Source organism: Diuraphis noxia, unplaced genomic scaffold, assembly GCF_037042655.1.
Source record: "Diuraphis noxia isolate RWA-SAM2 unplaced genomic scaffold, SU_Dnox_SAM2 contig0001, whole genome shotgun sequence".
NCBI classification, from domain to species: Eukaryota; Metazoa; Arthropoda; class Insecta; order Hemiptera; family Aphididae; genus Diuraphis; species Diuraphis noxia.
This window is the reverse complement of record NW_028301711.1, coordinates 37,072,475-37,098,034: the sequence shown is the minus strand read 5'-3', so window position 1 is coordinate 37,098,034 and position 25,560 is coordinate 37,072,475. Positions and strand designations below refer to the sequence as shown.

The following is a 25,560-nucleotide window of genomic DNA, read 5'->3' as shown; positions in this document are numbered from 1 at the left end:
TAACGTATATAGTTTACAAATCGTGGTTTTAATATTGTAATATAATCATCTGAGATTTAATTCAGAAATATGTTTACTAAAACCTATTGCAGAATACATTAGTTATTGTCTTATTGATGTGTACAACAAATTACTTTTGTAGGTAAAGGTTAGGTTTATTTTATATATCATCGACCGATCAATGTGTGTGTTATTATGTACTAATGGTTATTGCTAGTTATATATTTTATTTGAAAAATACTGAATACTGAATTGTGAATTGTAAATTATTTAATTGTGTTCTTTTAACAATTTATGATTATTTTGATAAATATTTTGATACTTATAATATTATTATATAATTATCATAGCTATAAAATTCTGAGTTTAAATTAACACATTTTATTTAAAATGTATTTTGGGTATATAGGATGTTTCATCGGGACCCGATGCCTGTTCGGGTTATTTTATAATGCAACACTGTATAGTTGTAATATAGTCTTTTATGGTACTCTGAACTTAGAAAAAATGTTTACTTGTCATTCAAGCATCACATGATTAGCAACAAGTTCAAAAATATTGTGTCAAATAAATAAATGGATACAAATGATTATACAGATGCTAAAATTAATTATTATTATTATTAAAAAATTGAATATTTTAATGAAGTATATTTAACCATTGGCTATAGGTTAGGTTAGTTATACTAGTGAATTATGTATAAATGTATTACATAGGTATATAAACTATATGTGTGTATGAATAGAAATATTATGTAAAAAAAAATAAGTTAAAAACAAACTTATATTTTGTAAAAATATTTCAACATTATATTATATACTATATTTATAGTCATATTATATTATATCATAATAATCTGAATACTATAATAACTATTATAACTATTATATTTTCAAATAGTATTTTGATATCTAAATGTTAGATTTAAACGGTAAGTTCTATCTAAAGTTTACTATTATATAAATTAAAGATTTTAATACATTAGTATATGACATATTGAGCTTTGAGCATTTGAACAAATATGTAGTGAAGTATGTTTTAAAAAATACATAAATTATTGTGACAGTATATTTAATGTTTTTGGATATAAACATTGTAATTTAAGCGGAATAAATGATTTTATTCGAAATAATCTTTTGAATATTTTAGTATACCTGCTTGTTAATTTTTTTTTTTTTGAATTTCTCAAAAATATATTGTTATTATTCAGTTAATATTGTTGAACTGACACACGTGTAAGCATATACACGGTATTGGTCAGAGTCGGTACAGGTGGCAGGCTACAATATACAAACGTATAGCAAAAATATTATGAAAAAAAAAAAAATGATAATAATAATAATATATAAATGCATAAAAATAAATTCATACGTAGGTATACTATACCAAACATAAAGCACGCATAAAAAATGAAGAAAAAACTGAAAAAGGAAAATGGAAATGTAGACGCGTAGTCTTCAATGACGAAAAATATACACGTCTGTATATACTGTACTCTAATGCGTTTTCGATGTACTTGAACGGAATTCTTTTAAAGGCCATATACAATATATATATATATATATATATATATATATAATATATATATATAATATATATATGTTGTATAATAATATACAATATCTTTAGAAGGGTATATATACCGGCTGCGTCCAGGAAGATAAAGCACGAGTGATCGTCACCCTCCCGGTACTAACACTTGCATCTAAAGCTGCGATAATAGCGACGGATATGATGGGTAACGGAAGAGAAGACACCGACTACGTTTTGTCATCGGGTAGAATCACTCGTCGATAAATACGAAAAAAAAATCCAAGCCGATAACAACAGTCATAATTTATTGTAATAATCAACGAATAATATCGATTATGAACGAAAATGGAACCGTTCTGAAAATTTGTTCAAGTGCTGATATCGCCACATGCGTCCTACATAGTAAATAATGTACTCTTCCATAAATCAGAGAAAAAAGCTCTGGTACACAGAATAGCCGTATATCAAAGACATTCATGAATCTATTATTGGAAAACACGTATGCACACACATTCATTAGAATGTCACACCTTGATCTTCTACCGCTTGGCTTGTTAACTATTTGAGGACCAATTAATGTAAATAAAATTAATCAATTTCCAAAATAGTATTTACGTTCAATAAATTATATTCAAACTAAATAGTACACCCTGTCCAATACATTCAGACATTTTGAAGTTTTTAATACAAGAACAAGGGTCGGTCATACCAGCCTAACCCACTTTCATATTAGAAAACATGAAGAGCTACCATTCTGTAGCCAACGCAACGAACACCGCTCTCAATCAAACGCATAGTCCTAGACGGTCCGCTATTCTTAAATTCAAGAAACATCCTTAATAAGCCTTCATCGATAGAGGAAACACTAGAGGAACACAATATACACTTGATCCATAACTTCTTTAAATCCATCCGTATCGACTCAAATATTTAATATTCAGTTAAAACTGTACAATCAAAATAAATTTAAATATATAATTCTGTAAAAAGTACTAACCTAATAATTATTTAATCACTAATCACAACTAAATTATTATTTAACAATAATATTATAAATACAATCGCAGGTTAATGACCTAGTTGTTGAGGCCTTGTTCTAAAAAAAAACAAAAAACTATACATTAGGTGACTATAATTTATAATCATAAATAGAAGCGAGAAACATATAATATAGACTTTCAGATTAATAGTATAGAATTTTAATATAATCAGATAAAGTAATAATTTTTTAATACAATTTTCATAATATTGAATAAAAATGATGTTTTAAGTGCGAGGAATACAACAATTATGAAGTCCTTTGTACGTTGTGCATACAGATAAAACCCAGCATGAGACGTAGTCACATATTTTTCGTCGATATAATAATATGATTATACGAAATGTAGGTACGTCATGAGATTAAATAAGTATTATTCTCTGTGGTATAATAGATTACTTGCTTAGGTACTGCAAATGCGTGCGCGTGACGTCGCAGAACATAATGCCATGATATACGAGTGTACACGTTCCGTGGAGTGTGTCCTTATGGCTTCGCGTTCTGTTCTCAGATATTTCACGGTACGTGTATACACATATACCTATAAAACAAATATCAACCTACGAATTCAATACAATATAATATTATACGATAGGTACTCGTCAAATTATAATTTGATAGTTGTCTCGAAAAAAGTTGATAAAAATAATAACATTATGGTTTTTGCCGAGGATCGGGCTGAACGTGTGTCTCATTCGGTGTTGAACGAGTAGGTTGGTATATTCTATTGGCTCGCAAAATTACTTTGATTTGCAGCCAAAAGAAAAAAAACAAAATTAATAACGGGACTAATAAAACTTCAGACAACGTGTAGAACAACTATCGAAAGTTTTCAAATTTTCCTTTTCCACCCGCACCTCTATATTATATTCCAAAACACATATATTGTAAATATATAACTAGTATATAGGTCCATTCGCCTGTGTTTGACCCAGCATGAGATTGCGATCCAAAACTTGCAAACATTTTTTTTTTAAATTTGGTACAGGCCCGGCTTCAATCTCCTCTTAAAAATGGTTTCACCATCAAATCTTAACATCATTCATGTACATTATACAATGTATTATAAAACGTTTAATGCTTCTAGTGCTTGTGTATCCCCATCCATGAATGACCGATTCTTTACGCTAATCACGTGAACTAAATATTCTTCTTTTGGTGTCCATGATTATTTTACATAATATAATACTTAACACTGTACGCGATGGATTTTTTATATTAGGTACAAGCTATGTTAATTTATTAAAAAAAATCTTAATAATTTTTCATATCATATATTGTCTTATAACAGTATCGCTTATAGCTTTTTGTCAGTTGTTTTCTTATATCCTCGGTTTCATTGGGTAAATGTTGTATGCCAATTGGCATCGAACTAAGTCACGCACGAGTGACCGTGTACAAATTAGTCCAATCAAACTGAGGTATTTAAGTTGCACGCTCCTTACTCATTCACGTTTCACGACATAAACCGATAATCAATTTAGTCGCTAGATTTTAGCGGTTAGAACAATAGTGATTTGGTAGACATATCGATAAAACATAATGATTTCACTAGAGAGTCGATTTATTATATTTTTAAGTTTCATAATTTTAAAACGTCCATGTCTAATGCCTTGTTGTATAAACAATTAACAACAATTCTAATGAATCAATAGTGAGCATGAACAAGGTTTGGTGGCCAATAATTATTTCATTTAAATTGAAGTGAATTCGTTAAATCATTTAAATTTTTATGAAAATCTGTTTTATATTAAAATAATGCCATAAAGAACATTGTGCTGATAAATTGTATTTTTTTTTTTTTTAATATAGCAAAAGGGCGATGCCCGTTTCCACCAAAAGTGTACCTTTCCCTTTTCCACCAATATACGTTTACACCAAATAAAATAAAAAAATAAAAATCGATATAATAATTATTATGGTATAATTGTAAATGGTCAAATATAAAAATTTGAAAACAAAATATATAATAGTTATTATGGTATAATTTGTAAATGGTCAAATATAAAAATTTAAAAAAAAAATAGCTATTATGGTATAATTGTAAATGGTCAGATATAAAAATTTGAAAAAAACGATATATAATAATTATTATGGTATAAATTGTAAATGTAATTTAAAAAAAAAATAAAAAAATGATATATTATGGTATACGATACCTTAGTCATGTAAATTGTAACTATATAGGTATACAATTAGTTGATATTTTTTTGAAATTGTAGGATAATAAATTATACTTTTCACAAAATCGTACCTGAAATTTAAAACAAATATTGTTTTAAATATTTTTTTTTTTTTTTTATCTAAAGGCAATATTGCCTTGTCGCTTCCCAATCTTCTCTATTTTCCGCTAGTCTTTTCATTTCAATATAGCTCTTTAGAGTTAATAGCTTTTTCATGCTTCCCAGATTTTTCTCTCTCGGCCGTTCTCTTCCTCTTTTCCCATTTATCTTCCCTTCCATAATATTTGCAATGAATGTTTTATGTCTCATAATGTGTCCGAAGAACTTAGTTTTTCTTATTTCCATCATTTTTATAATTTGTCTAAAAAAACACTTCTATGTTCGTTTTTCTTTCTATCCAGCTGATCTTCATCAATTTTAATCGATAAGTGTCTGCTTGTTAATAGATTTTGTTTCTTGGTAAAAGCTTGCTTTGCCAAAGCTATTCTTCTCTTTATCTCTGTCGTGTATTTATTGTCCTGCGTAATATGATTACCTAAGTAGCAAAATGATTTGACTTCCTCAATAGTTGTGCCATTTAAACTGATGGTTCTCTGTATTTCTTTTCCACGTTTGTCTACTATTAGAATTTTGGTTTTTTTGGCATTTATTTTTAATTAAACTTGTTCTAGTGCTATTGATAAATCTGTCAACATATTACTCAAATCGCTTTCGTTTTCAGCTACTAAAGCTATATCGTCTGCGAATCATATACTGTGTATTTGTCTTCCATTTACTTTTACACCTTTCGTTTTTTATTCAAATAGTTCAATGGCACTTTCAATAAATATATTGAACAGCAAAGGTGACACAGAGCATCCTTGTCTTACTCCTTTCTTAATCAATGCGTATTTTTTAACATATTTTATTTCAATTTGGGTCTTTTGTTGCTTGTATAGTTGGAAGATAATACGTCTATCCCTCCAGTCTATGCCTATTTGACTCATTGTTTTAAATAATGTTCTTCATTTGACGTTATCGAATGCATTTTCTATATCCATAAATGCTATATAAGTGCTTCTATTCATATCCATTCTCCTCTCTAGTAATATTCTCAATGATGCAAGAAACGATTCCCTTGTTCTTTTTCCAGGTCTAAAACCAAATTGATCGTCATCAATATTGTTTTCTACCTTTACTTTTATCCTGTTTTTTATTATATTTAGCAAAATCTTCGATGTGTGCGATATTAAAGATAAAGTCCTATAGTTAGCGCAATCCGTTGTATTGCTTTTTTTTGGAATCGTGACTAGTTTACTTATTGTAAAATCATTTGGAATATTTCCTGTAACATAGCAGACTTGTATTTTTTCGTAAATGATGTTCTTCACTTCTTCGTCGGCATTCTTCAATAACTCGCTTTTCATTAAATCCGGTCCTGTTGCCTTGTTGTTTTTAAGTTGTTTCAATGCAAAATCAAATTCCTTCCTAATGATCGCCGGTCCTTTAAAATCTATTCTTACTTCAGCTTCTTGTTCAATGTAATCTGTCTCTTCTTTGATGTCTTCTTCGTTATATAACTCTTCGATATATTGTTTCCATCAATCACTTATATCTTCCATATCAATTAATAGTTCACCCTTTTTATTCTTAACTATACTGCTTTTCGTTCTATTTTGGAACGATGTTAATTTAACTATGTCATATGCACCCTCCATCTTACCTTTACTTATCTTGTCTTCAATTTCTTTTGAGATTTCTTTCATCCATATTTCCTTTGCTTCTCTGCATTTTGTTGTTACATAGTTTTTTGTTTTTTGGTATTGTGGATAGTTCCCATCTTTCTTATAGTTGTTCCTTTCCTTGATCAAATTCAGTATTTGTTGTGTTATCCACGGTTTTCTAGGCCTCAGCGTTTCTTTTTTAAATGTTGCGTTGGCTGCATTTAATATACTTTCTTTTATTGAATTCCAATCATTTTGACAATCTATTGCTTCACGTTTTCTTTTGTACGTTTTGCGAACAGTTCTTTTATTTCTGGATTCTTCAAACTTTGTAGATTCTATTTTATTTGTTTTTTATTCCTTATTCTCTGCCTTCTATGCTTTGGGCCTTTTAAGCAACATTTAGCTACTACTAATTTGTGATCACTGTCAATTTCTGCACCTGGATAGCTATGGCATGATTTTATTAGAGTATTGGCACTAGATTTTGTTAGTATGTAGTCTATTTGGTAACGGTTTATCTCCCCCGGAGAGGTCTACGTGTACCTCCTTCTTTTTGGTACTTCGAACATAGTTTTTTGTGCTACTAAATTGTACTGATTGCAGAAATCAAGTAATCTTTCTCCCCTTTCATTTCTGGATCCTAAACCGAACTTTCCTGATCCCCTTTCATCATATTCTTCCCCAATTATAGCATTAAAATATCCCATAATTATTAATCCATCATTTGTCTTAGTAAGTTTTAAGGTATCTTCAATTTGCTCGTATATACTTTCTATTTCTTCTTCTGTGCTATTAGATGTTGGGAAATAAACTTGTATTATTATTAGACTACCACTCTGAGTTTCTATCTTTATTAACAAAATTCTTTCATTCACGTGAAATGTGTTAACAATATTCTCTGCCCATTTTTTTTTCACTTCTAACGCTACACCTCTTTGTCTTTGAACATCACCACCACTTGTTATAATTCTGAATTCATCGCTATTAAAGTCATTATTGCCTATCTGGTTTCGCATAGACCTAAAATATCAATGTTCTTCTCGATCATTATGTTTTTTACTTCTTCTAACTTCCCTGCTCTAAGCATTGTTCTTACATTCCATGTTCCTATATTTATTATGTTTTGTTTGTTTTTCTGTTTGAAAGTATTATCTGTTTTATGATGAGATTTTCGCTTGTTGACGACCTGAGAAGCCTCATTACTTCTCCTGCCGAATCTTGAGTATCAAGGTTCATGATTAGTAACTTTTATATTGTTATTAGATGAGATCATGGTTGTGTGTTGGGAGTAGTAATGCAGTGGTTTCCCCTTGCCTTCTGCATCGCAGTAGCACATCTTATTTATTAAATGTGCTATTCAAGCATATAAAGGTCTATGCTTATACAAACAGCGCTGCTGTCAACTGTTTGGTCCATTTCGGATCCATCTTTTGGCAGTTTCTTACAGTATGATCTTGTGGATTATTTGATACGTTAGTACTTTTTAATTTGATGTACACGTTTGTCTGAATTTCTGTTATTAGAACGGTTAGCCATTTTATTATTGGATGACTTTCTTTATAAAAACTTTGATTGAACCTCGGATGAAATGATTCGCATGGTTTTCCGTTGTTGGTTATTCGGCATAGCCGCCCAAAGTGTCAGTGAATACATACTATTTTCATCAATGTAATTCTCTAATAAATAATCTGAGTATTTTTCAACTCGTTCGTCGATAGGTCGATTTGACATAAAATCTTCTACAAAGTATTCAGTGACTTCAGTCGGTTCTAAAAAAAGTAAACCAAATGTATGGCGTATCCAAATGCCAATTTCAGATGTTTGATTTTAGTATTCGGTTGACAATCCGAGCTTTTGCAGTTGACGATCCAAGCCTGCGTTAAATGAAATCGACATCCTATTATTTTTTTCTGTGGCCAAATTTCATTAACAGAGTTTAAAATCGCCTTTTCAAAGTCAGTGGTTACACTTTTTGGTGATAAACGTAGATGAATCGATGAACATTTATCAACAATAAATTTGAATGTATTAATATACGTGTTCATATTTTTGTCGGGTAATAAACAAAAAACCAATGGTATATAATGATCATTTTTGATACCACGAATTGTGAAAATTTGCATAAAAAATCTAGCTACATACTTAAAAGTTCCGTCCATATATAAATCATCTATTTCACATAAAAATCGCATGTTCAATTCGCATGTACAATTGTAAAAATTATAATATGTTTTTCTTCATCATTAATTAGCAAAAACGGTTCACCTTGTTTCGTATTTGTATTTATGTTGTTTAATGTTTCATGTACCTCTGAAATATTGTTTTGGGTTTGCTGGTAGCACTTTCTTACGAGCGTCATAAATATTTTTTCTCAATTGCTTTACATCATTATTTGGAAAATCAGACGTACCTTCCATTTCAGATATTTCTTTCAATTTTTTTTTTTTAAGGTCTAGTACAAGGAACATCAACTGCTTTTCTCTTACAATTCGAATTTATAATTTGTCTTTCAATTTCTGTTGTTGTATACGGTTCGTGGTTGTGTATAATTTATTGATCAGATAATACTTCATTATTATTATCAGTATACACTTTTGCGAAACAACTTTTTTTAAATACATCGCCAACGAATATTTTCATTAGATTTGTTAACTAATCCAATAAACAATTTAAAATTGTTTAGTATTAGTGTTTTGTTTCCACGTTTACTTTCAATCACTTAAGCCATCACAGAATTATAAATTTTAAAAATTACGTTTTATTTTAACACACACGCAGTTGTAATGCACTATTTAAACTGTGCAACTTTTTCACTTGTTCGTAAAATATTGTCCGGTTAGATATTATCATGGTTAATCGACATAAAAGATAAGTACAATAACGGTTTAACATACAATTAAATACAATAAACGTACAATATACATTGATTTTATTGTGTGTATATTTATGTATATTATATACATTTTACATCAATCCAAAAAAACCCATGAAAAGTATAGGTATTCTACGATTGAAAAAAAAATATCAACCAATTATATATAATATGAGTAGGTACAGTATAGACATAGCTAAATACACTAATATATCACTTTTTTCAATCCAGCATTAATACTTTTAATAAACTTATTACTGTATTAAAGGTTTTAATATAAGCGTAGTATAAAAATTGTTTGGTAAATTAACCAAACAATTAGGTGGATCTCATTTGGTGGAAACGTATATTGGTGGAAAAGGGAAAGATACACTTTTGGTGGAAACGGGTATTGGTGGAAAGGGCGCAGCCCGTTTCGCCCAAAATCAACCTCTTTCCCGTTTCGCCCAGATAACCATTTCGACCAAAGCCATTTTAGTCGTTTTCAAATTAAGTTGGCAATGGTTTTTAAATAATATAACACATATATCATTATATAACTTTTATAATTATTATTGAATATTTTTAAAAAATGTCATAGGAAAAGTTTTTATAAAATACATCATATTTAATTATACATTATTACAGTTATAATACAAAAAACACTATAATATTATTTTTTACTACAACTACGAGACTAAAATAGCAGTTCTGGATGTACTAATTGGTTGCTAATAACCGAGATAACTTGTAATAGATACCTATATAACGTCGATAATTTGAGCGGAAAGTCCTGGCTATGATAAAATTGTTATCGACGAAAACTTGTCGTGCTATATAATTAATTATTAGTATCGTTGGCAGTTTTACAAAAGTAGGTATCTTGTTAATCACAACAGTATTTTTGTTCATTGACATGTTTTTATGAACAAATTGTAAAAAATGCTTTAAAAACTTAGAAAAAGCACGTCAAAAAATGTGTTTAAAGTTAATTTTATCAAAAATGCTATACAAAATTATTTTAAAATAATCAGTACTTTTTAAAAATAGCTAATAATAATAATAAAAGTTATTTAATAATATATGTATTATATTATTTAAAACCCATTGCCAACTTAATTTGAAAACGACTAAAATGGCTTTGGTCGAAACGGGTATCTGGGCGAAACGGGAAAGGTTGATTTTGGGTGAAACGGGTGCCGCCCTGTGGAAACGTGTTACGCCCTAGCAAAATATGGAATGAAGGAATATCAGGTAATTTACCGAACATTGGTGAGTACTTCTCCGCCCACATAATTGAACTCTCAACTATGTAAGTATATTTGTTTGTTCTATCTGCTGCAGATTAAATAATTAATTACTGGCTGTTTATGTTTATAAGTACTCAAAAACTTACGAACGTTCATAAATGAACGATTAAAAAAAAAAATCTATTGATAGTTTGTTACACAAATGCCGTTAGGTACTCAGAATTTTAAGCATATCATCACAAATTGTTCCATTGTGTTCAGTAATTTGATATACAATTACATAAGGATAATATTATATGAGTGAAGTACTTTGGTATTTACTATATATGGATATTCACTTAGTGAATCGTGTATATTATTTAGTATACAAGCCTACACTGGTCCATACCAAGTATTGCACAACGATCAAAAATTTGATATCTTCTCGATTGCAACAAAATGAATTGGTAGTATTATTAAATTGTATGATAGTATCGTAATATACTTTAGTAGGCAGGAAATATAGTGTGTTAGATTGTGTCGAATACACTACTATTTTGGGCACTGTTTTTGACTTAAATTAAGAGTGGAAATCGATGTTCACGTATATTTATAATTTTGGATGCTTTGAAACTCTTTGGTTATCGTGAACCATTAAAACATAGTATACACTTTTGATTGAAATATAACCTAAAGCAATAAAATAGAATCTCAAATTATAAGAACATTTACGTTAACCAGCTTTCTTATAGCAACTATGCTAAACGTGCTTTACACATGCAATCCTATCCATATAAATGAGCTTGTTACTTAACATTTATATCAGTTATTACTTATTACATAAAACCTTTCTTACATAGGTACTTTTTATAACATGCACTTATAATTAATAATCCTTATGAAATAGAACAACGAATTATTTTAATAAATATATTTAATTTCTATAGGCTCACGATAATCATTATACTATAATATTAAACAACAGGATGATAATAATTTAGATAATTATAAACTTTTATCACTTTTGTTACGTTATATTGATATTTTGTTGAAACTTTAAGTATATAATTTTTAATAAAAACTATTTAATACCTGTGTACACGATGCACATGTGATATATTATAAAATGTAAGTTATGCTCATTAATTACAAGAACGTCATGAACATATTTTGTAAACTGAATAAAACAATATTTGTAAGTATACATTATTCCACGTATTGTAGACCAATGGGATAGATGGAAAGATGTTGATTGGCTGAAATAACGAGATGTTCATATTTTTAAAACTAGTAATTATAACATTAGTTAATTATAACGTCAGTATTGCGTTTATAGCTATATATTACAATTAGATATTCAATAAGTAACTTCATTGTAATTACTTTTTTTATATTAATAATATAAAGCTCCCAAATATGAGGTTATATACGCATAAGAGTTTTATAAACATTATATAATATTATCTATAGGTTTATGAAAAAACAACAACATACAAATTATTATAATCATTTATAATTAAGGTATAGTATACGAATACATTTATAATATATATTCATAAAAACCACTAATCTAAAATAATTATAAACTGAATTTTGTGGACTTTGCTTATGCATCTAGGTATAATTTTAGTGAACCTTAAATATGGAAAAAAACAATAAAGTGTATAAACATGTTTACAATATCTTCAAAATTTGAATGGAAATATAATTTAGCAAGTATTTAAAAACTAAACATTTTTATTTAAAAATATTATTTATATAATTCAATGATAATCACTTTGTATCTATCTGAAAAACAAAACATTTTTTTTTAATGCTTTACAAGTAAAATTTATTTTTAATGTTATATAGGTAAAACTATCAGGCAATCTATACATTAATCACTAAACAAATAATAAGAGTACATTAATATAAATAACCAATGTGTTTATGTTGTCACCACCATCGTTATATTTTGTATTGTCCGCGACACACAAGTGAATCGATGAAAGTTTAATCTAATGGATCACAAGACAGAGTGTTTAATAATAATTAGACATTCTATGAAGACTCACTTGGATTATGGTAAAGTATGACTATTCAATGATATTATATTAATTAATACCATATAATATAATTATTATGGTTATTATTTATACAATAAAGATATGTACTTAACGTGATTACCATAATAAGTAAAACACTTAATATATTATTCAAGATTTTACAGTGTTGGTCCATTTCAATATTTTATTTGTGAAATAGATTTTTTTTTTATAAATTTAGATATACTTTAAATTTTCCTTTAATGAACTACGTATAAAACACAGATATTTTTTAGTTCAAATATCAAAAGTTGATAAGCTTCAATGAATTGAGACGAATTTATCCAAAATACAAAAGTATACACGTTTAAACATACTTATTTTAATCTATCGATACTAATTACAAAAATAATTACAAAATATACAAATTATATTTGAGTAGATATATGTGAAAAATATTTTGCTTTTTTCCGTATCTATAAATATACAAATAAATTATGCGGAAGATATACAGAAAGCATCATCCAATAGGTTAGAAAATAATATACACATTTGGTTATACTTACCATAAATCTAATAACCTCTAATAATGAATTTATTAATCAGTAATTTCAAATGCATAAGACCAGACTTACATTTTGCACTCAAGTCAAATTATATTAGCTCGTGTTATTATCCTTTATAATACTACAACTATGATACATGATACATAATATTTGATACATTTCAAATATTAAATTTCTAAAATTAACATATTAATAATGTGGGATTTCGAAATTATTAAATAATAACAGACTATATATACGATTTTTAAAATATATTAAAACATGTGGAATTAAATTCTATGATATTTTATTTACGTATTGCATTTACGATAGCCAAATAGCCAAAGATGCAGCACATAATAAAAAAAAATCCCATACTCGACAGTATTATAATTGAGATAATATCAATATTATTTTGATGTGCATGGATAAGTTTATTTTATGACTAGAATCCAGATTTGTATATTATAAATTGCACGCGCATAAAAAAGTTTTTTGTAGCATTATATAAAACATTAAATATGGTTGAGATATCATGATATTGTATTTTAAATTTTTAAATAGCATTGTAAAAATACTTGGTGTATTGAAAAAATTATATATTAATAAATTTAAAAAATAAATTTAAATATTTCCCATATTTCACATTATTTTCAATAAGAGTGAAATCTATCTTTTCGCTTTTGTTTATTATAATAATATGAGAAATATATTTTTTATTTTAGTCTTATAATATTGCTAAAGCTTCAAGTAAATATTTTTGTATTTTCAAAAATATTATTGCATTTTTATTGTATCTTTATAATGATATTTATATTTTTTCAATCTAAAAAATTAATATTATACTTTATTATACTATAGTAATAGTTATGTTACATACAATTCTTCATAACATATTATATTATAATTTTTTTCATTTAAGAAGATAAATTTATATATTGAAACAACTTTTTATAAATATATATGCAAGTTTTCTGAAGTAACAAATGTAAAGAGATTAGAACCCATTCTATAAAATAGAAAAAATGTCAAGCCATTTGTTCTTTTCGTCCTTTCACCTATATCCCATAATATGACTTACAGCGTAGATACTTTACATTTATACCTAATTATTAACGTTATAAATGTAAGTAATAGCATATAAACGTAATAATATTAAGCTGTTTTAAGCCATTTTATGCCCAAAGGAAAAAATTTAAGCGCTCTACTCGTACCACTAATCACTATATGTGTTGGATTATGAAAGGAAAACAAGGATCAACCTAAACCAATAAAGGTTACTCCAAATAGTAAATTCTTCCACAAAAAAAAAAATTAATTATCCCTCTCAACTGTTATTTTTGAAATTAATTATAAGTGCAGCATTAGATTTGATTTTCAGTAGCGCATTTCTACAGTCATAAAAATATAAATCATAATGTTTTTTTTCGTATATAGCTATAATAATCATTTAACATTATGTTAACCCATATACAATAATATAATATTAATGTGGGCACATATAGACAATTCATAGCCGTTATTATTGTACTTATCAATTAGTATAGTTAGGTACGTGTGATGTGTATTAAACTCAGCTATAGGTACTTATGATTAAATTACGAGTTCGAATGTACCCTAAAAAACATCGTCATTTTATTCGTTATCAAATTATTATGATTATTATATTATTATTACATGTTTTGCATACACACAATAGCCAAATCAGATACAACAGAGCGATGGTTATTGTTTCTATTCCAAACTCAAGAGTGTTTCATACAATATTATGCACATTGCACACAATAGAATTCGAATATTTAAAACTATTTTTTTTTTTTAAATTCAATTAACTTATGCATAAAAGTTATTTCAATGAGCAACCATATAGAAACCAACGACTATAAAAACAAAATTAAGTGGTAATGGTATCAAAAATAAACGTGTACTCGATCGAGTTTATATAGATGGTGTGTTAATAATCATACAGAAATGTTGGTTTTTTTTCTAGCTTTAGTCTAGGTTTTAGTGTACTCAACAATTCTGAAAAATTCTAAAAACAAAGAATTATGAATTTATATAGTTAAATCAAAACATCATAGCCTCATATCTTTTGAACTATTGTAACAAACTATTATCATTAGTGGGCATTTAAAATTTAGTAGACCAAGAGTATCAAACTTAACATTAAACACAGCATTTAAATGAAAAGCTTTAAATATAGAGAAGCTAAGTGTTTCTAGTAAATATTCTATAATCGTTTATCACCGCATCTAAACATTCTAATTATTATTCAAAGGTTATCATATTTATTAATATCTGATGATCCTTGTAAGTTGTAGGCATCTAAATTGTAAATATTTTATGATTAATTAATTAGCGTAGGCAACACAAATAGCATCAATAGATAGTCCGTAGTTATCACTCTTCATTTAAGTATAGAAAATGTTAGGAAAAATCATCTCCTTAATGGTTTACAATTACAATTATAATTCTTAGTAACAACACCTTGTGACACATATACATATGTGTCCAAAAACCAACTGTACTCCCCCCCCCCCCATAATAACATAACACCTTAAATCAATAGAAAATATGTGTACAAAATATAATATGTAATATGATTCTGATAACATCATAACAGACAAAATTGCTTCGCTATAAGATGATAATTTTTTTTCAAATAAATTAAATATTTTAAAAATATGATATCATCAAATTTAAAAATTCTAAATATTGAAATTTCAATAAGTTTAAATTAAAAAGGAGGAATAGGGGAAAGGGAATGACAATGCATATTGCATTACTGTAGGTATACACATTTATAGTATTTGATTCTTGAAATATCTACCACTTTTGGTTAATATTACGAAATTTCACGTCTTAAACATTACATTGAACTCCTTTATACCTACTACCATTCTAACGTAACAATAATCAAATAACATCATCGTATCTGTTCATCAAAGTAACTTTAAAATCATATATTTTTAATACAAACAAATTCAAAACTATAAGGAACTTTATCTTAACTTTATAGTTAACATATTAAATGACAGCATATAGTTTTTTAAGGAATTAAAAAAATATTAAAAATAATTATTACATTTTATTTCTTTAACTTTTATGTCTTATTTAAGGTGTCATCTGCGTACCTTTACAATAATTATAATTTTCGCTTGAAAAGATCAGTATTATTACAAATTATTAATCTTAAATTAAAAATCAGGCGTACCCACGATGCATGTAGATTATAGATGAATAAAATATGTATACACTCGTATTAATTTCAGTGGTATATGATACTTGTAACTATATATACATAGGGTAATTTTATTAAGTAAAATTAAGTAAAATTATTTATTATCAAAATATTTCATATAATATAGTATAATTAATAATTATATTATTTAACATTTTTTATATATTAAATAATATTTAAGAAAGAACAAAATACTTTTTAATTGATTTCGATTAGTGTATATTATATACAAATTCTTTCTGTTGCAAACAAATATTTTACTAATGGTCTGTTGAAAACTTTGGAAATAATATAATTTAATAGGTTACTACATTCATACAATTGTAATATATATGTAAATTATAAAAATAATCACAGCTGTTTTGTTCAAAAGTTTGGAAATATTTTTTCTGATATTAAGAAGTTTGACTGGCTCGTGAAACTACTGAGTTATAATGTTGAAACGGTTTATAAGAAAAATACCCAACGATTATACAGATATATTTTTTCATTCGATATAAAAATATGAACATGTATTGCTAGACATAAAATATCAAATAATATAATATATTAGGTAATAGTATTCTACTTACTTTACTACTCTGACTTAAGCATGAATTATCTATGTAGATACTTAATGAAATAGCATTGAATTTAAATAATTTCTTGCCTAAGTTTTTTTTTTTAGTTGTTTTTCAAGCTAGGTAATTTATTATGGAGTGAATTTATTGCAAAATGCACTAAATAAGGTTTCTCCGAAATGTTTAAAGTGTCAAATTATACACATTTATACATATATATGTTTGCTGTTTATTGTTTTGATTTTTTTTTAAATATACTTTATAATATATTATTACAGCTTAAATAATATATTACAAACTACTTAGAAAGCTACATTTTTAGAAAATGTATGCCTAATAATGCTAGCATTCAGTATGCAAATCAATTAAAAATTATCATTTTGGAGTTATTAAGTTATTTAGTTTTTGAGATATATAGTTATAATTCACTGATTATAATTCGAGAAATGCTACTATCTACATAGGTAGTAAAATCAATAACTAATTAATTATGTGATGTAATCATTCAGTTACTAAATTAAATATTTTGAAATACAAATACAACTATTTCGAATCAAAATAGTTTCTAAAATTAAACCAATACAGTGTATCCTTAAATAAAATACATATGCAGAAAATAGATCCATCTTTATGTTTTTTGAACATTTGATTAAATAAATATGGTGGTTTTTCCTATTACATGTTTTAATAACTAGGGTACAATGTACCCTCAGCCACAGATTAAATAGGTAGGTACGCATATCAGTGTTCTAAAAATTATCATCATCAAAAAATCATCATTTTTATTATGGTATATTTCCGGCATAATCAAATACGTAACTCCCAAGAATCCATATTTTAGTTAACGAAAATCTTTTCAGGTTATACTACATTACATTTGTATAGATGAGCATATGTGTTATAGTTAAATGTTAATATCCTAAGGAGTATTTATCTCCATAAAAATAAATTCATTTAATGTCCTCTCAAACTTAAAGCTTTTTTTTTCGCCACTAATGTGCTATATTATTATGAATCACGTGGTGGATTACCCGTATTATTAATATCAGTAATGTGGACTAATTTGTGTAGTTAAATATACCTACTTATTTAGTTTTATACTTACTTGTTTTTGATTTATATTATTGTACAAGTGATTTAGGCATACAAAAAAATATATAATTACAATATAAAAGTTATCGAGATAATAATTTTATACGAAAATCTCAAAAAAGAAAAATAACACTAAATATTATATTCATCCCAGTGTTTTGAGTCCGTATGTAAGTTGTTACTTCTGTGTTTATTTAACATCAACAAACGCAGAGGGAGTTACGATCATACAGCGTAAAAAGACCGTTAATTTATCACTAGTTTTTTTTTCTCAAGCAAATCTACGTGACTTACTAAAAATACCTATCATTGCATATAATCGTTTGAAAGAACGTCACTGAACTAAAGCATGGCAATCATTGTAAAACCAAATAATTTTACATGAATGTACATCGTATATTTAATTATTATAATAATATAAAAAATGAACACAATGATTTCGAACCAAATATTAATATGCCTTAGGGTATAATATTATGCATATTAACATTACTATTGTTATTGTTAATTATTTTTGAATTATAATGATATGATATTATATTATTATGTATGATACAATGCGTATTTGTGCGCAATGCAGCGGTATATTTCATATTTTATTATATTTGGCACCGACGGAAAACTTTTTTTTTTGATTCAGCAATTAATGTAAGACGTTCGTGCAAACATGCCAACTGTGTATAATAATATATCTACTAATATCTAATATAATATAATATATATATATATATTATATAAATATAGGGAGAGAAATATCAAGTTATAATTAATTAATTTAATAAACACGTCCGGTGGAGTTGGTGGCAAACGTTCAATTAATAAATTAAAGGAGTTTAGCTATTCAGCTGTAGGTATACACGAGTGAAATATAATATATATGCGTGTTACATGTATAAAACAACAAGTGTTATATAAGTGAGGGTTTTGTAGTTTGGCAGACCTTTGCGCCTATTGTCTCCTACAGTCGTAAAAATATTATACTATTCATGTGTATATCATAATATCATGTACCTAGATATTATGCAGTAGCCACTAGCCAATTCAACTTTACACTCACTAATGACTAGTCTTGTCATAATAATATAATAATATTATTTATTTTATTCTAGCTATGTAATGTGGTTGTTCCACGTGAATATCCGACCACTAAAAACTGGGTATAGGAAAACGCAAAAAAATAAAGGCATTTATTGGATTTTTAAAATCGATGTGTCAACTGCCAAGTATTCCACAAACTTTTAAATATATAGATGGAAAACAACTTTAAGTTATTATAATAATTTTCCTGATTAAGTGAAAAAAAATAGAAAAAAATCAAGCATCAAAAAAAACTTTTCAGTTTTGAGTCATGGGTCGCTAGTGAAGCGTTAAGATTGTTTGAAATGTTTCGGTAGTTTTTGTGTTGCCATCCATAAAAAACAGTACTGCTAAATTGGAAAAATGACCTTTATTGAATATAAAAGCTGACCTAGATAGATGAAATTTCCAATCTATAAGTTAACAAAACTATTTGAGAACGTCTTATATACTAAAAAAAAAAAAAATTATTTTATTAACAAATCAGAAAATAACTATAATAAAAAACAATTATTTTTTTGAAATATGAAGCAATTATAATATACTAATCATCAAATATTTAAAACTTATAACATTATGATTTTAGTTAGTATATGAATACAACTACAAACATAATATTAATTTTGTTTATAATTTCAATTTTTTTTTTATTTAAATTTTATATACTAGCCACTAGGTCAAATTAAATGTTCATATCTAATACCTATATCTACAAATTTTATGTTCTAAACTTTATTATGATATCACTTAAAGAAATTAAAATATATTGCTCTGGAAAAATCTATATTATAATGTATAATGACTAAAATGAACTGGTTATTATACTAAATAAAATTATTATGTTGTGTTAAATGTGTATGGTATTGTCTTAACGTAATTAATTATGACAGCTAGAAGTTTATTACACGGACTTGTACATTATTTGGGTTTGTACGGTTGTTTCGTGTATATTATCTTAAATGTGTTTTTAGAGTAATTAGTCTAATGAAAACTAGTTGTATGCATCAAAGTTTTTGGAAACATCACTGTACGTATTCTAGGTCAAAATATCTAAAATACATTTTGACTCGTTATTCAAACTATGTCAAATTTCTTATACATTTTTTATATATGTAGGTATATTAAAATAGTTTAACGTATTAAAATAACAAATTAACAAAAAAAAAAAGTAATTATGTTCAATATTTATGAGCGTTATTAAAGTTGCATTTTATTATTTTTTCATCTCCGTAGAATATCCCAACAGTAACGATGATATTAATCTGATAAAATATTATGTAATTTTCGAACAGAAAAAAAGAAAGAGAAAAAAACGAAATCCATTAAAAATATTAATTTCGAAATTAAACCATACACAGGATTGATCACAAGAGTTTATTTCTTTTGTATACCATTTTTTTTTTTTTTTTTTTTTTTTTAGTGAAAATGACCCTACTTAAAGTGCTTTATATTAGAACATTGATTTTGTTCTGTTTTTAAATTTTTCTAAGGGTCTTAAGATTTTTTCTTAGAAATTTATACAAGTCAGTGTACGTTATGCATTGTATAGTATGCGTATTGTGTTTATAGCTGAATAAGAACAAAAACAAAACGCTTTATTTTCTCTTATTAACAGCTAAACCCAGATTATTATTGTACAGCCGATATCATCGTATAATTTTTGTAGTTCACATACACTTCTTTAAGGTTTCATTTTATCATTAGAGAACTATGGTTTTGTACTATGAATAAATATTACGTGTAGATACGTCACACTCATCGGGGTACAAAAAAATATACAAAGAACGTTTATTTTTTTGTAGGAATGAATTACGCCCTATGGCAAGTGGAAGAGGGGGAGTCTCATAGCTTAGTCATCCCCAAAAAAGTGTCTCCAACCCTCCTATTTCGGGGATTTCATTGACGCTGTATAGAGTAAAAGTAATGCCGAGTACTTTTTAGGCCTCTATATATATTTATTTATTATATCCATCGAGAGACTTGTGCCGGTGATTTATATCCCGCAATCTTGCGACTGAAATATAACCTGCAATATGTATGGATCGAATATGTATATATACAAATGTATACAAATTTATATATATAAATGTAGACGTATATAATGGGTACTTAAGTACGATAGTGCAATACAAATACAATATAATTATTAATTTCTTTTGGCCGAAAACATTCGCCATCTGCAAATGCGACGGTAATTGCGAAAAATATAAGGAAGTACTCAGCGATCAATACCGTCTTATTCACATATATATATTATATATACATATAAATTATACTCGAATAATTTTCATATAAATGTGTGTGTATGTGTAAAGGAGTAGGAGAAGATTTCATAAGATAGTGGCCAATTAATATTCATGTTAATATGGTTTAGGACAAGTAGGCGCCGACAACTGGGCACGAGAAACTCGGCGCAGCCAACTAGGCGTAGGGACAAGTAGACGCGAGTCAAGTGGACGAAAGACAAATGACGACGAAAATTAAATAAAAATTCACTATATCATTACCTATCTAGATTCTAGAGTATAACTAACAATAATATAGTTATGACTGCAATATCAATTATATAAAATCAAAAATAATTTCTAAGTAGGTTTTTCATACATTCACGAGGTGTGCATGTAGGGGGCAATCAAATAAAACACTACTATACATATAATAATATAGGATACCTCAATATTATCAGTCTATGAACGGAAATAAATTCTAGAGTCATATCTGCGAGAATACCGTTGCATGTACATTATTCCCGCCTCATAACACACCATGTGAACGATGCTTATATAGGAAACCCGTAAATCTAAATGCACGTGATTAACGACACGACGCGTACAAAGTCGATAACAAAACAATAAAAAATAATAATGATAGGTGGGCATTGTTGAGTCTATAGATCACATTTAGTCTTTGAAGTAGTCGTGTTAAGTTCAGATATCATTCAACATGGAAATCACATCACAGCGAAATCGTAAAAAGTTTTATAGAAATGGATTTTTGTACATATTTGACAAACTATCTGCAGACGAAAAAACTGAGTTTTGGAGATGTGAACAAAAACGACATTGTAAAGCACGCGTGCATATATGACGTATAGTCTATCGTGAAGTTGTGTAAACTATAAATATGCATAATCACGAACCATCTGTAGCTAAAGTAGCAGCGGACAAAATCGTTACAACAATTAAGAAAAGAGCTCTAGAAACGCAAGAATCAACGTGCCAATTAATAAACTAATGTAACCAAAATACTGATGTCACTTGTCAGGGAGCTCTTCCCAACCAACAAGATTTAAAGAAGCTAATCAGAAGAAAGCGCAATGAAATACATCAAGCTCCATCAAATTCTACGAATCTGGCTGACCTCGAAATTCCTAAATGTTATAAAATGTATGAGTCAGGAAAAACTGAAAACTTTCTGCTAGCTAACAGTGGACTGGTTGCAGTTAGAATACTCGTATTTTAACTGAATTTATAAGCTGAATAGGTGATTATAAATTTATGTTCACTAACATAGATTAAATTTTATATTTTTTATGCTGTAGAAATGTAGAATTAAATTTAAAAAAAAAATGTACTGATGTCATGGTTGAAGCCTCACACGTTCCCATGTTGAATTATTATGCACTTGGAATCATTTTAGAATAATTAGATTGAAATTCCCAAATTCTATGTCTGTACAAACATCTATTTTATATCTAAAGTAATCTGATAGTTTGATTAGGTAATTGAAACTTTGATTATTTGAGCATGAAACCTAACTATTATTTATCCCAAATAGATTCATCTTTATAGGTCTAAATCTAAAAAGTACGTTCAGATCTTAAAATAATTGGTACTGATAAGAGAATAACACTTTAATTTTCAAGTACCGTGTCCGGTATAGAACAAACTCGTAAATCAAACATAAATATATAGCATTATTTCAGTTTTTTTTTTATCGTTTAAGACAGGAACATCCTAATTAGTAATATTATAGTGTAGTGCCATAATCCTGAGAAACTCAATTCAACATTGAAGAGTCCGAGAAAACCCTATTGTTTATTTTCAAAGAAATATGCTATCACTTATTATTATTTATCCATTTATATCTATAATTTATACTTAGACTATCCAATAACTATTCTTTATTGGTATAAACTGTAATATTATGTAAACATTTCTAAGTAATAATACTTTCAGGAAGAGTTTGATGAGTTTCATAGTAAAAAAAATTACTTTATAACGGTTACACCGTGTGACGATTTAAAAATGTCTTTATCAAGACCACCAATAAACATGATATAATAAAGGAGTGACGCACATAGAGCCAAAAACACACAACCAAAAGAGCGAGTCGTCAGCTAAATTTCATCAGATTTTCGAGTGAACAGCGCACCGAGCAGGTTACAAAAACCAATCAATGGTGCTATGATCCCTCTTTATACCAAAGAGGTTTCGAACAATCAGCACTTGTTTCTATCATCTAACATTCTAACGGTGATATATACAGGTACATCCGTCAAGAATCTGTTCTTACTCTAGTCTACTTCTACTTCAAAATTCTTCTTAACACATCTTTGATCCAGTTTCAACCAAATGACGCTAGGAGACAGACAAGAAGAAGAGAAGACAACTGGAATGGCAAACGCCGACGAGTAGTAAGGTAAACGCCAACAAGCTGCGAATAACATCAGCGATATCAACGCCGACAGAATCGACGATCAACAGCACAGCAAGACTCCTCGTACAAACCGGAAAGCAACTCGTCTAGAAATCGCCACACATATTGTTTGTATGAATTATACTCACTACCTGTTTTGCGGTGACAAAACCAAGCCACCCGCTATGACCAATTAAGTAGGCCAATTTAACAACTTGACGAGCATCTCCCGATAACGAGCTACTGCTCGTGTCAACACGTATACAGCTTGTTAGCATAATTACTAACTGTTGACATGGGCCAGGAAGCTCCACGGCCAATTCCATTTATACCACAAGTGATATCGGGCTTGCCGACTTACCCGAACCAATATCATCGACCGGACAACTACTCCGCAGAACCTGCCTAGTCACCGAAGTTCGAGAGACATCACTCACCATGCCCGGACTCATGACAACGGAACCACCTTTGCCCTGCTCGGTCATTTTCTAGACTCAGTCTAGAATCTAGAGCCTACCTTACCGGGTCCGATTTAAGACAGCAGTCGCTATTTACAACTAGACACTGCCTGTGGTCTAACGTGGAACTACGCCGAACGCGGCAGCTCACCTTCCGGTCTGACTGTCGTGCTAGTGTATTCACTACGCCTTGCATATAAATAAAAATTACCATACAAATTAATAGATGAAATGATTACCAGAAACTCGGTGTTGTTATTTCAAAATACGCATCAGGCTTAAGAGCAACTGTTTCAACTATAAATTTAAATTATGAATCTAACCAACGATTAAGGTTAGCATACGTTTTGTTTTATTTTATTTGGTTAACAATAATGGTAATCTACTCTAGATTTCTAGATATGGACAATATTTTTCCGACATTAAAATTTCAAATGTAATCTAAATACTTCAGCAAAAAAAAAAAAAAAAAATATGTTGATTTTTTACATTTATACTTTGACGTCTTATGTAATTCAGCTAAGAATTACGGAATTACATGGTAAAAAAAGTTCAATCTAACCACAGAACATACATCCATTACTCACATACTCGGATCTATATGACATGATATTTTTGTGTACGTGATATCGTTTTGACTTTTGATGCAATTGCCGATAATATTCGGCTTTGTACTGTATACTAATAATATTGATGATAATAATAATTATTATTAGTGCTCACATGTGAATCAAGTTCACACACACAAACGACCACACACCGGTGACTGTAGCCATATCCGAGATATATTTTCATTTTATATAGCCCAAAACCCTTTTTGAAACCACCAACAACCACTAACCCTTACTCCAATTAACAACGATGACCGGCTGTGACCAACAATTTACGTGCATAAACTTCTATCCTACCACGAGGCCCATTGTGACCTGAATTCCTTTTTCACATAAACATGATGATATACGTGCTATACATGTTTTTCAATGAGGAAAGCAAATATTTTATTTAAATAAACATTGCCACGGCACTCTTTCTGGACAAAATACTACTGCGTTATAGTAAAAAACTCTTGTGATTTTTAATATACAACTTGCGTGCTTATTAATATCTGAAATTAAATTGTTATTGGCATAAGTGGGAGTGGGGAGTCATGAACCCTAAAATCTCACTGTCCGTGAGATGTTGGATGTGTCCTTTATACAATTTAGGAAAGATTTCCACGCTACAATATTAGTTGTGAACGTAATTCATCGCTAGGCCCGGTTAAGCAAGTGGCGTCCGATCGTTGGTCCGTCCAAGTAGCGTGGCCGAAACTAGCGTACGGGGGGTGGTCTAGCGTGGTTTATTCTGAAAAGGAAAGTTACACATACCGGTGTGGCTAGTGATG

General features: G+C 28.3%; 1 protein-coding gene across 1 annotated transcript; it reads right to left on the bottom strand.

The window, feature by feature from the left end:
* Window positions 1–5,759: 5,759 nt before the first annotated feature.
* On the bottom strand, window positions 5,760–8,878 carry LOC149060639 (uncharacterized). The gene is made up of 7 exons (XM_089229913.1): window positions 8,770–8,878; window positions 8,117–8,230; window positions 7,851–7,974; window positions 7,532–7,678; window positions 7,005–7,481; window positions 6,458–6,738; window positions 5,760–6,316 (listed from the first exon to the last, which is right to left on the bottom strand). The coding sequence occupies exons 1-7, from the start codon at window positions 8,876–8,878 to the stop codon at window positions 5,760–5,762; spliced, it is 1,809 nt and encodes a 602-aa protein (XP_089086039.1).
* Window positions 8,879–25,560: the final 16,682 nt, after the last annotated feature.

Bases quoted from the DNA above. Each gene is read 5' to 3' on its own strand.
- LOC149060639 (XM_089229913.1), bottom strand. From the start codon at position 8,878: ATGGAAGGTACGTCTGATTTTCCAAATAATGATGTAAAGCAATTGAGA. The intron at 7,975-8,116 runs GTATGTATTCAC...TTCTAATAACAG, and splicing joins GAATTACATTGATGAAAATA to AAATTCAGACAAACGTGTAC. The intron at 7,482-7,531 runs GTTAGAAGAAGT...TTGATATTTTAG, and splicing joins ACAATGCTTAGAGCAGGGAA to GTCTATGCGAAACCAGATAG.